The sequence below is a fragment of the Daktulosphaira vitifoliae genome, unplaced genomic scaffold, assembly GCF_025091365.1.
Source record: "Daktulosphaira vitifoliae isolate Bord-2020 unplaced genomic scaffold, ASM2509136v1 Scaffold_1, whole genome shotgun sequence".
Taxonomy (NCBI): domain Eukaryota; kingdom Metazoa; phylum Arthropoda; class Insecta; order Hemiptera; family Phylloxeridae; genus Daktulosphaira; species Daktulosphaira vitifoliae.
Window position 1 is genome coordinate 85,754,997 of NW_026099572.1, and position 13,484 is coordinate 85,768,480.

The 13,484-nt window shown below is 26.8% G+C and overlaps 1 protein-coding gene across 2 annotated transcripts in view; it reads right to left on the reverse strand.

The window, feature by feature from the left end:
- Positions 1 to 423: 423 nt before the first annotated feature.
- Positions 424 to 13,484, reverse strand: part of LOC126894535 (uncharacterized) — an 18,970-nt gene continuing 5,909 nt past the window's right edge. The window contains exons 1-3 of one of the 2 annotated variants that reach the window (XM_050665615.1): positions 9,839 to 9,889; positions 9,720 to 9,774; positions 424 to 3,839 (exon numbers count right to left, since the gene is read on the reverse strand). In XM_050665615.1, the coding sequence (XP_050521572.1) occupies positions 559 to 3,839; positions 9,720 to 9,774; positions 9,839 to 9,844 (3,342 nt within the window). In that variant the 5' untranslated portion in view covers positions 9,845 to 9,889 and the 3' untranslated portion in view covers positions 424 to 558. Of the gene's footprint in view, positions 3,840 to 9,719; positions 9,775 to 9,838; positions 9,890 to 13,484 lie in introns of those variants that run through there. The other variant, XM_050665616.1, reaches the window with a different exon arrangement.

Genomic DNA, 13,484 nt, shown 5'->3' on the forward strand with positions numbered 1-13,484 from the left:
ATTATTTTTCTGAATTTTAATAATGATATAACTTAAAAAAAACAAATGTTCCTAGTAAAATATTTGAAAAGTATAAAAGAGATAGTTGACTTTCTTTTGGTATGATTACTATATAATGAAAGTAAATGAAAAACCTAATTACAAAAAGTACTAAATGAAAATTTTATTTCAATCTAATTTTTGAATGTTTTCCAGAACAACTGTCCTATTTTAAACTGTACTAAAATAAATCTCTTAAAGTGTACTATAATATTAAAAAAAAAACTATTCCATGATTCCTTTACAATGAGAAACATAACGTCTAATTAAAAAAATTCACAATTTCAATTGAGGCTTGTCAATCTAGGTTTCATATCAAGTAGATGTCAGGAGAGCAGGTTTTTTTTAAATTGTTAAAAAAATGTTAATAAAATATATGTGATTTTGATTATATTTTCAAAAATGTATTTAATTAAAAAGTAAAATGTCTAATTTTCGTCAATAAATACATAAAATCGAAATTTATGACAATTTATTAAGTTAATATTATAGTCAACTTAACTGTATATGAAAATAAAACTAATTAGGACAGCCATTTTCACTAGTATAAATTACTATGTCAGAATGACCATTTTGAATAGCTTCATTAATAGTATCTCTACTCCATGGACAGTTATTTTCATGGGCATATTTTAAGCAATAAAATTGGCCATTTGCAGCAGCAAGTCTTGTTGTATTTTCGTCCCACATACATCCATTTTCATGCATGTATTTTAAGCAGTCTAAATGACCATTTGCAGCAGCTGCACTCATTGTTCCTTCATCCCAGTTGCATTCATTTTCATGAGCATATATTAAACATTCGATACAACCACTTGCAGCAGCTTCCCTTGTTGTGCCTTCATCCCATTCACAACCATTTTCTTTGGCATATTTTAGGCAGTCTAAATGTCTATTTGCAGCAGCCCCTCTCATCGTACCCTCAACCCAATCATAACCATTTTCATATGCATATTTTAAGCAATCTAAACAACCATGCAAAGCAGCTGTAACTATTGTACCTTCATTCCAATTGCATTCATTTTCATGAGCATACATTAAACAGTCTAAACAACCACACGCAGCAGCAACTCTAGTTGTGTTATCATCCCATTCGCATCCATTTTCATGTACATATCTTAAATAATCTACACAATTTTTTTGTGTAGCTGCTATTGTTGTTCTTTTATCCCATTTACAACCATTTTCATGCGCATATTTCAAGCAATGATAGTTAGCATAGAATGCAGCTGCTTCTGTTGTCCTTTCATCCCATTGAAACCCATTTTCATGTGCATATTTTAAACACTCTAAATGACCATATTGAGCAGCAATTAGTGTTGTATCTTCATCACACTCACAGCCATTTTCACAGCAATATTTTAAACATTCGACACTACCTGCTACAGTAGCAGCTCTACTTGTACCAACATTCCATTCGCATCCATGTTCGTGAGCATATTTTAAACAGTCGATTCGATATAATGAAGCAGCAGCTCTAGTTGTGTTTTGATTCCATTTACAGCCTTGTTCATGAGCGTATTTTAAGCACTCTAATTTACCATAATATGCAGCTTTTTCTGTTGTGTTTTCATCCCATGGACATTCATTTTCATGTGCATATTTTAAGCATTCTAAATGACCATTAGCGGCAGCTAATGTTGTCGTTATTTCATTCAAAGGACACCCATTTTTATGTGCATATTTTAAGCATTCTAATTGTCCATTCTCGGCAGCAACTTTTGTTGTATCTTCATCCCATGGACACCCATTTTCGTGTGCATATTTTAAACAATCTAACTGTCCATACTCTGCAGCGATTCTGGTTGTTTCTTTATCCCATTTGCATTCGTTTTCATGCACATATTTTAAGCAGTCTAAGCAGCCGTTCCTTGCAGCAGCTGCAGTGGTTCCCTCGGCCCACTCAAAACCATTTTCGTAGGAATATTTTAAAATATTTAAATAACCTTTGGAAGCAGCTACTCTAGTTGTCCCTTTACACCATCTGCCTACATATTCAAAAGCAAACTTTAAAACATCTAAATTACCTATAGAAAGAGCTTCTGCTGGTATTGTATCATCCCATTCGCTTCCATTTTCAAATGCATATTTTAAACAATCTAAATGTCCACTTGCTGCTGCATTCCAAGTTGTATATTTTGCCCATTTACATCCATATTTATGAGCATATACTAAACATTCTAGATTTCCATATGCTGCTGCTACTGCAGTCACGTTTTGATCCCAATTACATCCATTTTCATGAGCATATTTTAAACAATCTAAATGTCCATTCTCGGCAGCAACCTTTGTTATATCTTCATCCCATGGACACCCATTTTTATGGGCATATTTTAAACAATCTAAATGTCCATTCTCGGCAGCAACTTTTGTTGTATCTTCATGCCACAGACACCCATTTTTATGAGCATATTTTAAGCAATCTAAATGTCCATTCTCGGCAGCAACCTTTGTTATATCTTCATCCAATGGACACCCATTTTTATGGGCATATTTTAAACAATCTAAATGTCCATTCTCGGCAGCAACTTTTGTTGTATCTTCATGCCACAGACATCCATTTTCATGAGCATATTGTAAACAATCTAAATGTCCATGCTCAGCAGCAGCCTTTGTTGTATTTTCATCCCATGGACATCCATTTTTATAGGCATATTTTAAACATTCTAAACTATTATTTTCAGCAGCGAACATAGTTGTTACTTCATCCCATTTACATTCATTTTCATAAGCATATATTAAGCATTCTAAATAACCATAATATGCAGCTGCTTGTGTTGTAGATTCATCCCAAGGACATTCATTTTCATGTGCGTATTTTAAACATTCTAAATGCCCATTGGCAGCGGCAACTCTTGTTGTATTTTCATCCCATGGACATCCATTTATGTGTGCATATTTCAAACAAACTAATGAATTTTTAAAAGTAGCTAACCTAGGTGTATATTCATCCCAGGGACATCCATTTTCATGTGCATACTTTAGGCATTCTAAATGTCCATTTGCAGCAGCAGCCCTTGTAGTTTTTTCATTCCATTTACATCCATTTTCTTTAATATATTTTAAATTTTCTAAATTACCATAACTTGCAGCTGCTTCTGTTGTACTTTCATCCCAGGGACATCCATTTTCATGTGCATATTTTAGGCATTCTAAATGTCCATTTGCAGCAGCAGCCCTTGTTGTTTTTTCATCCCATTTACATTCATTTTCTTTAATATATTTTAAATTTTCTAAATTACCATAACTTGCAGCTGCTTCTGTTGTACTTTCATCCCAGGGACATCCATTTTCATGTGCATATTTTAGGCATTCTAAATGTCCATTTGCAGCAGCAGCCCTTGTTGTTTTTTCATCCCATTTACATTCATGTTCTTTAATATATTTTAAACTTTCTAAATTACCATAACTTGCAGCTGCTTCTGTTGTGCTTTCATCCCAGGGACATCCATTTTCATGTGCATATTTTAGGCAATCTAAATGTCCATTTGCAGCAGCAGCCCTAGTTGTTTTTTCATCCCATTTACATCCATTTTCTTTAATATATTTTAAGTTTTCTAAATTACCATAAATTGCAGCTGCTTCTGTTGTGCTTTCATCCCAGAGACATCCATTTTCATGTGTATATTTTAAACAATTGAAATGCCCATTTGCAGCTGCTTCAGTAATTGCATATTCATCCAAATCACATCCACTGTCGTGAACTAATTTTAATGTTTCTAAGTCACCATTTGCAGCAGCATATCTCGTCATATCTTTTTCAAATTGTAATAATTTTTGGTCATCTGAGTATTCATTTGCTAAATAAGAGGAATTATTAATTAATATTTGCTATTTTATAATTTTAGCTAGAATACTTAAGTATATCTAATAAAGAAAGTACCAGTTCAATAAAAAATTTTATTTTATCAATTTTGAAAAAATTTTAATTAGTACTTATCGAGTTAACTTGTTATCATTTTTTTATTATTAAGCATATTTCACTGATACCTTTATAACTAAAATATTCTTTTTTTTCTTAATAATAAATTACTGGACTCCTAAACATTAGGGAATAATTTTATTAAGAATTGTATAGACTGACTTAGTGTTTTTTAATATGGAACTAAAAATATTTAAGTTAGACCTCAAAAATGTTTTAGCAAAAAAATTTCTGATATAATATCTTGCATTAGTTATGAAATGGTTATTAATAGTGTTTATTTTAACGAGCAAGATTTAGAAAGAAAATACTGTGTAAATTTTTTTCAAAAAAATTAGGTTTCTATGAAATGAGGTTTAGGAAAAAATTATATACATTCACGATTCACACAAGGCCTAATAATAAAATCTACTCTTATTTAAAATTAGTTAAGGGGAATTGTAATATTGTAAAAAGAGAATTATTTTAATAAAATGTAAGTTAAACTAATATTTTGCTAGCCTAACTTAACAATAACCCGTGGATTGTTCATCATGAATCGAGGCAAGCTAAAGCAAAACCGGAGAACCATGGATTTTGTACCTTATCCTAGAGGAAAAAAGGTTCTATGATGAACAGTTTTTACTTAGTATAACAATTATTATAATTTATTGAATGTTATAAGTGAATTTTGTAATAAATAAAATCAAAATAGTCAAGATTTAAATTAACAAAATTATAGAATAGAAATAGAAATTTAATATAGCAAAATGCATATACTAAGTTTTATTAAACATAATAAATTATTTATAATGTAAGAAAATGTGTATCTATAATTTTAGGTAAAAGAAAGGTTAAACGTAGATATAAGAATAAATTACGAGAAGAATGTTATGAGGATATGATAGTTTAGTATGAGGCTATTCAAATTAATATCATCATTTTTTTTAAAATATCCAATTAATTTTTAGAGTATACATTGTTTTTTTTTTTATTAACAGTCACATTCTAAAGGTGAACAATATACTTTTGAATGAGAGTGATAAGTAATAATTGCCTTATCTAATTTCTTATCATGGTATTAATGCCAAGTTTGTAATGTATACACATTATCATCATATGTATACACAGTAATCATGAAAAGATAGCGTTTTCTTCTGTCCTTTTTCAATACGTATTTCAATGTTTAATACCGTAAAATAGTACATGAAAATTCAAAATTTCACAAACTTCAAACGCTACAGAATATTTAATACTGAATATTAATAAGATATTTTTTTACTAAAATTTTTCTTAAATTCTACTCTACAAAATAGCTATCTTAGTTTTTTTTTTTACGTTTTATTTAAAATTTAAAAATAAATAATATTTATTAATAAAATGTAAAAAAATTAATTATTGAGATATAGCTATAAACCTAACGTATAACTATTATTTAAAAAAAAATCAGTTAAAAATATTAACTGGACAAAAAGTTATTTAAGTTGTCAGTGAGTGGTGGGCCACCCTGTATAATTAGAAAAATCATACGTTATTTTTTTATGTATATAGAATAAAATCTAGAGCATTGTAACGGCCCTGATATTTTCTAAGTTATTTGAGCAACGGTACATAATAGTTAGATGTATACATAAGTTTTTTTTTTGTCTTAGTTAGATCACAGATGTAATTTTATGAAAATTAGCTAGATAAAATTATTAAACAATTTAGGGTGTCAATGATCCCAATATGAAAATTAGAATAGGGGAGAGAAAGCATGAGCATGACAGATCCAACGCATGTGTCAGGGTAAAATTGACATTTCACCAATGTCAATGGGTCTTTTACATAAATATAGAGGGCCCAATGAGATGTTCACCATGTCCACCCTGACCACACTCGAGGAACTGTCAGCTTTTAATGGAAAAGGGGAATGAAAATAACAAAACTGGAAGAAATTAACTATTTCACATAATGTACAGCCATAGTCAAAATCTATATAATCATTAACTAAATGAAAAAATATGACTACATGGTCAAATAACCACTAAAATAAACATAATATTATTTAATAAAAAGGTATACACTGCAGAAAGATACAAAAAGAGAAGAAAAATATATACCACATTATAATAAGATGTCCAAAAGTTGATGAGTTATTAGTGCCATAATTATGGATTTTGGACAAACCAAAATGAAATTTCGCTACTCCATCTTTGGACGGCAATAGACGGCACTTGTGTGTACACCACGGGAAGACATGGCAACTTTTGTTTCTAAAACATGGTTTGAGGCAAATAACAATGTCTAAGGAACCGAAATCTTTAAAAATGGTTTGAGCCATTATGAACAAAATAAATAGGTATGATGTACACGACTATACAACGACTACAACTCAGAAAAAAAAAATCTACGAAAACATAAAATTAACTAAATATTAAATAAACGAAAGTTAGGTAAGTCTAGCGAAATTGCCAGGATCCTAACGGGGTCGCCACTTTGAAAGGTTACAAATATAAACAAAAATTTATTAGCTGGCCACAACGAAAAATTTGTAACTTTCATGGCGTATTGAAAAATTCACAAAGAAAGGGTCGCCAACCCACTGGGCGAGACAATGTATTTTCGGACCACAGTAGGATTTTAAAAAGAAATTAAATTTTGTACATTAAAAACGATTTAAGATAAAAAAAAATAACAATGTTCTAAAATTATATTTGATGTTTGTTGAGTCATTAATAGTTGATATACACCAATATATTTTAATTTTCTCATCTTCGCATCGAAGCTAAAAAATCACAAAAAATATATATATAACATGACAGATGGTATTGTAACACGCCTACCATGTTGAGGGACCTAAATAATAAAATAAAAAAATTCGGCACACGTGCACTAAAAAAAAATATTCAGGATCAAAACATGAAATAATAAATATAGGTTACCATCACCGAAGGGCTAAAAAAAATGCAGGCAGATTTAGCCGATGCCCATAAATGAAAAATCTAAATTATAAAAAAAATAGCGGACACTCACGTAAAAACATATATCAAAAAACAATTGGTTGCAACGCATACAACAAAAATCACTACCGCGACGGAGGATTCAAAATGACAACTTTTTCACAAAAAATTAACTTTTTCAACTTAACATTTGAAAGTTTTCCAGAAATATTGACACTTTTATATGTATATTAAATTAAAGCGTATACAATATACTTTAGTATGGAAAAAAAATTTTCGAACTTCATTTTGTTTTCATGGTTAAAATGACTACCGTATGCTATTTTTGTGTTTAAATTTTTGATTTTGTATTTTATTTTATTTTATTTTAAAATACCTTACAATAGTTTTCCAGTTAGTATTTTTAATTATTTAATTTTTATCTCATTTAGATTCAATAACTTTAATAAATATCAAGAACCCCATCAATGTAGATCCCCTATTTGAAGAAATTTCTTATTCATATTAAAGTTTTTTTATTATGTGATTTTTTTTTATGGCTCTCATTTATTTTCTCAGCTCTTACCTGACCAACTTTTTTTAACGATACATCAAATTATCACAACTTTTACATTCAATTGAGTAGATTTTTTTAACAATATTTTGATTGGTTTTTTTGTTTAAAGTAAATCATTATAATTAATTAATTTCTGAATATTTCAATAGTAGAATATTTTTAATCACCAAAAATTATTTAGAAATGATTACTATAATTTTTATTTAAGTGATCTATTACAACAAAAATGCAAAAAAAATAATGAGTTTTTCTGATAAATTTACAGTAAATAGTAATTATAAAATTTCCTGACTGCATATTAATTTTAACAATACTATTTTATTATTTTCATACAATTTTCTATTTATTAATGTAAATTTTAACTTTGAAGTTATGGTAACAATTCGACTTTTTCATTATAAAATTTCAAAAAATCAACTATAAAAGACCAACAAAATAGGTTTTAACCTATTTTAATCATTTTTTAATGATAAAAATTACAACATTAAGTTATAATATATTAATTAAAAATCAAAAACTATAATAATTTAAAAACAATTTTTTTGTGTTTTAAATGATTTTTTTATATTTTCAATAGAAATATTAATCATTTCTATGTAACTCTTGGCGTTTAGATAGATGATATAATTGAAATATTCAGAACTCTTTTTCTTAAAGTTATATGCTATAGTTTGTAACTAATTAGTAATAATATCAAAAATTATTGGCAATGGAAAACATACAATTGCTGATTTGAAGTTAGCACGAAAAATTGAATAGTAAAAGTATCTTTATTACTCTGACGAAAATTTTTGCAGACTATTTATTCAAAATTAACAAAAAATTATAATAAAAAAAGTTCTGTGTCAAGCCCTTTAATTTTTATACATGTTTACCATAAATATAATAACTACTTTATAATTTTTTTATAAATTCTCCGAAAATTATTAAATATTAATTCCATACTACATTGAATTGCTTTAATAGATATTTATTGATAAATTATACTTATAAATCAACTACATATTATGAATATGATATACATAATATGTATTGCATATAGGAATAAATGATAGAAATAGGAGTTAATTTTGCATTTAGATAAACAACCAATTTCTTAAAATTAAAGATTATATACAGATTTGCATCGAAACATTTATTATGATAGTGATTTTAATCACTGTCAGATATAATTTATACTGGATCCAACTAAACCACGTCCCCATTGTGCTGGGTTTTTTATTTTATGAGCTCTTTAAATGTGTTTATTTGATATATTAATGTTGCTAGATTTTATGGGTATGATAAAAATATAGTTTCAAAATTAGTCTAAACACAAAAGTAGAATAAAGAAAGAAGGATAGCTAGTACACTTACGACCGTAGAGGAATGTAATGTAATTAATTCACCTACATATGGTCTATCTAGAATTTATTAGAATTTTGGTATCACTTTGTAACTTTGAAATGTTATAATTTAACAGAAGGGGGAAAAGCGGTCATTTATAAAATACAATGAAACATTAAAAAACACCAACGGTGTTTTGACATTTCTAACTACAGGCGTTTATCTAAGCATAGATAAATGGAAAAGGATACATGTATACAGAATAATCGATTTATCATTAACCACTCGATTATTCGCAAAATAAATACAACAATGTAAAAATAATTTTTGATTTCTTTAAGTTAACTCTTGATTTACCAGCTAATAATTAAAATATATATGTTGCCATTTAAAAAAAATTAAGTTGACAATCCCTTAAGTTATAAGGGATAATTGCAAAGCGTAATTATCAGCTGACAAATCAAAAATTATTTGTAACTAAAAGAAATTAAAAATTATTTTTCTAATATTGTATTTATATTATGAGTAATCGAGTGCTTAATGATAAACCGATCATTCTGTATAACCATTAGTTAACGTGAAAAGAATAAGTTTGCTTCTGTCATTTTTTTCAATTCATATTTTAATGTTCGAAATCGTAAAAATAATGATTAAAAATTCAAATTTTCACAAATTTTAAAATACCACAGAAAATTTACAACTGAATATTAATTAGATATTTTTTTAACAATTTAAGAAATTGTTTTTAATTTTAAAATTATGATAGTTCTAATGTTTCACAATTATTAAAAAAAAAAATTAATACACAATATTAACTAAAATAAAAGTTAATAGATTAAAGGTAATTTGGAACATTACTTGTATGTATCATTTAAAAAAAATACATGAACTTATATGGATATTTAATTAACTTATATGCATAATAATACTTGTAGGCATGTAAAAAAGAATTTACCTTCGTTAAATATTAAAAAGGAAAATATCAACAAAAAAGTTGTCAATTGCCAATTCTAGAATAAAATTAAAAATGTTTTAAAATTAAATCAAATAATGCACGTAAAACGAATTACTTACCTCCATTTTTACTCTAAATGTTATAGTAATAATATTATGTTATTATTATTCTGTAAAACTAATGACAATTTTTCGGTTAAACTGGTGTATATATATAAACAATCACCGTTATAATTTATTATTATTTTTATTTTAATAAGGGTATCGTAAGTAAATAATACATTTAAAAATAGTATTTTTTTAGTCAACCTATTCATACAATTGTAAAAAAATCTGGCATAATCGGGATGACATACACTTTCTTGATTTAAAAATGCGAATTTTTAATACAAATATAATTTTATATTTGTATGTGTTACAAAAACCCCTAGCACAGTAGGGTCACAAAATAATGGCATAGTCGAGACAAGTATAAAAGATATTTGATACTAATTAAAATCACTATCAAAAAAAGCGCTTCGATGCAAATATATAGATTGAAAATTTAGAAGGCATTATTCAAATATTCCTAAAGGAACATTAATTCCTACTTCTTTACTTATATCATGACTAGTAGTGTTTTCATATATAAGTATAATATGTAGCATAGTAATACATAATGATAAAAAATAAGATAACCCACACTTCACCTCCACTTTATATTTTAAAATAGTTTTATCTTCCAAAATAATGAGTCTAATGTTGTCATCGACCTTTCACTTTTAGCTTCGATGCGAAGCTGAGATGGTATTAATTTTACTATGAAGTTTTTTTATTTTTATTTTTTGTGTCTATGAACGTTCAATCTTAGCTCTCGCTGGACCGATTTTGATGAACAATATGTCAAAAGATTACAAATCTAGTCGAATACATTACCCTCAAAATTTGAAAAAAATTCCCTCGTTCACCGTAAACGGGGAAACCCCCCCAAAAAAATACAAATTTAAAAATCGCTAATTTTCGATATTTTTTCTATTTTTTTTACTTAAAATTGCCATAACTATTTTAAAAATGACCGAATCAATATAATTTTTTTTTATAGATACCCTAGATATTTACCTATTGTTTTATATATTTTTGTGAACATTTGACCCTTTATCAGCCCACAGGAAGGGTTTCAAAATGGTAACATTTTCAATTTTAATTTTGAAAATGTTCCGGAAAGACTTACACTGTTATATATACTTTAAATTAAAGCTTAAGTAATATACTTTATTTTGAAAAAAAAATTGCCTCCTGACTTGTCTTCATGGTGAAAATGACTACCGTAATAAAAAATATGCTATTTTTGTGTTAAAATTCTGGGTTTTATATTTTATTTTATAATACCTGACAAGGAGAGTACAGATTTTCATAAATATTATACAAATAAAATTGATATAGCATAGAAAGTTAAACTTATTTAAATTTTTTTGCTTTTTAAATTCGAGAAAAATAACTTTGAAATTTTAATTAGCTTAAATAGCTATTTTTTTCAATCGAAAAAAAGCGACGTACAGTTGCTTAGTCGGTAAAACTTGTGTTTTACGCGCCAGTGTACAAGGTTCAAACCCGCGTATGGCAAGGAATTTTTTTCATTTTTTCTTAATTCTTTTTAAGTTAGTATAAATTTTTAACTCATTTGATTTTTATCTCATTTAGATTCAATAACTTCAATAAAGATCAAAGATCCCATCACTTTAGTCGCCATTCGCGAGAAGAAATTTTTTATTCATATTAAAATTATTTTACTATATTTTAAGCTTTGCTTCTATCTGAGATGATATTTTTTTGTGACTATCATTTATTTTCTCTACTCTAACTTGACCTACTTTTTTCAACGATACGTCAAATAACTATAATTAGTTGAAAGTACTACCCCTAAAAATTGAAAAAATAATTATGTTTTATCAATGAAACAGTTACTTATCCTATGTACTCCATACAGACAATTAAAATCATTCATTTCTAATGTTTTCAAAGTATTTATTGACGAATCAAGTTTGACATGATAATTTGATATGATAGGTTTCAATTACAAAATTAAATAATTTTACTTTGTATTTTAATAATCTTTTTACTCTATTTGTGTGAGCTACTACTAGAATATAATATTCCAAATTTGTTGGTAACATGTTGCTTAGGGTGTCCCTTATTTATAAAATTTAAAAATTACAAAGTGCCACCCCCTAGAATTATTCAAATACATGAAAAAATAAATTGTACAAAATTTGGTGACGATTGGTCAACTCTAAGACGTGCCCCAAGGGGGTTAAAAATAACCCCTAAGGGTGATTTTTTAGTTTTTTATGTCTATCTCAAAAACTTTAGCTTTTTCGAAAATGTTTATTTGGACTATTTTGTAGGTATACAATTTTTCTATAAAAAGTATATTTACAAAAATTTTCGAAAAGTTCTTATTTAGCCCTGAAAAAATAAAAACGTATATGTTCTATTTTTACCATTAAAATTGTTAATTTATAAATCGTTCACTGTAAAAACATAAAAAAAATTAATTTAACCGTTGTTTTAAATTTAATTTTCTATACATTTTTAATTCGATATTTTTTCTATTATTAACTATTCAAAACCTACAATTTTTTTTAATTTTAATTAAAAAAAACACATCAGAGTAAAATTAATACCGTCTCAGTTTCACATTGAAGCTAAAATAATGTTAACTTACAAATTTATTTACGAACAGAGACTATATAAACTTGTAATAAAAATACATAATGTCGAATATTATTTAAATAATTAACTCTTTGATTGACAATTCAAATTGGCCACGAAACAAAACAAATTTTCAANTAATGTCGAATATTATTTAAATAATTAAATCTTTCATTGACAATTCAAATTGGCCACGAAACAAAACAAATTTTCAAACAACAAATAGCCTTGGCTATACAAAGTATATTTACAAAAATTTTCGAAAAGTTCTTATTTAGCCCTGAAAAAAAAAACGTATATGTTCTATTTTTACCATTAAAATTGTTAATTTATAAATCGTTCACTGTAAAAACATAAAAAAAATTAATTTAACCGTTGTTTTAAATTTAATTTTCTATACATTTTTAATTCGATATTTTTTCTATTATTAACTATTCAAAACCTACAATTTTTTTTAATTTTAATTAAAAAAAACACATCAGAGTAAAATTAATACCGTCTCAGTTTCACATTGAAGCTAAAATAATGTTAACTTACAAATTTATTTACGAACAGAGACTATATAAACTTGTAATAAAAATACATAATGTCGAATATTATTTAAATAATTAACTCTTTGATTGACAATTCAAATTGGCCACGAAACAAAACAAATTTTCAAACAACAAATAGCCTTGGCCATCCAACGAGCATGATGAATTGGGCCAGGAATTTTAAAATAAATTCTATGTAAAGGTGTTTCACCAAAAAATATTATGACCAATTCTAAAAGTTTCTTATAGTCATCTCGAGGTTGGTATTTTTGTAATTGTTCAAAACTAAATTTCAAAATATCGTCTTTTTTTGTTTTTAATTTTTCTAAAATAACAGTATCTTCTATTCCACTTAAGTAATTTGTTTTATTTATATTTTGCCAAGACTTTTGAAATTTATTGAAAATAGGAACATCTGGTTCAGATTGCGTATTAAATTTTACTTCAAAAACACTTTTCAATATAATTTCATAAATTTGATGTCTGCATAGTAAGTACAAAATATCACGCCCTAACATTTGCATGGAATTTATTTTAAAATT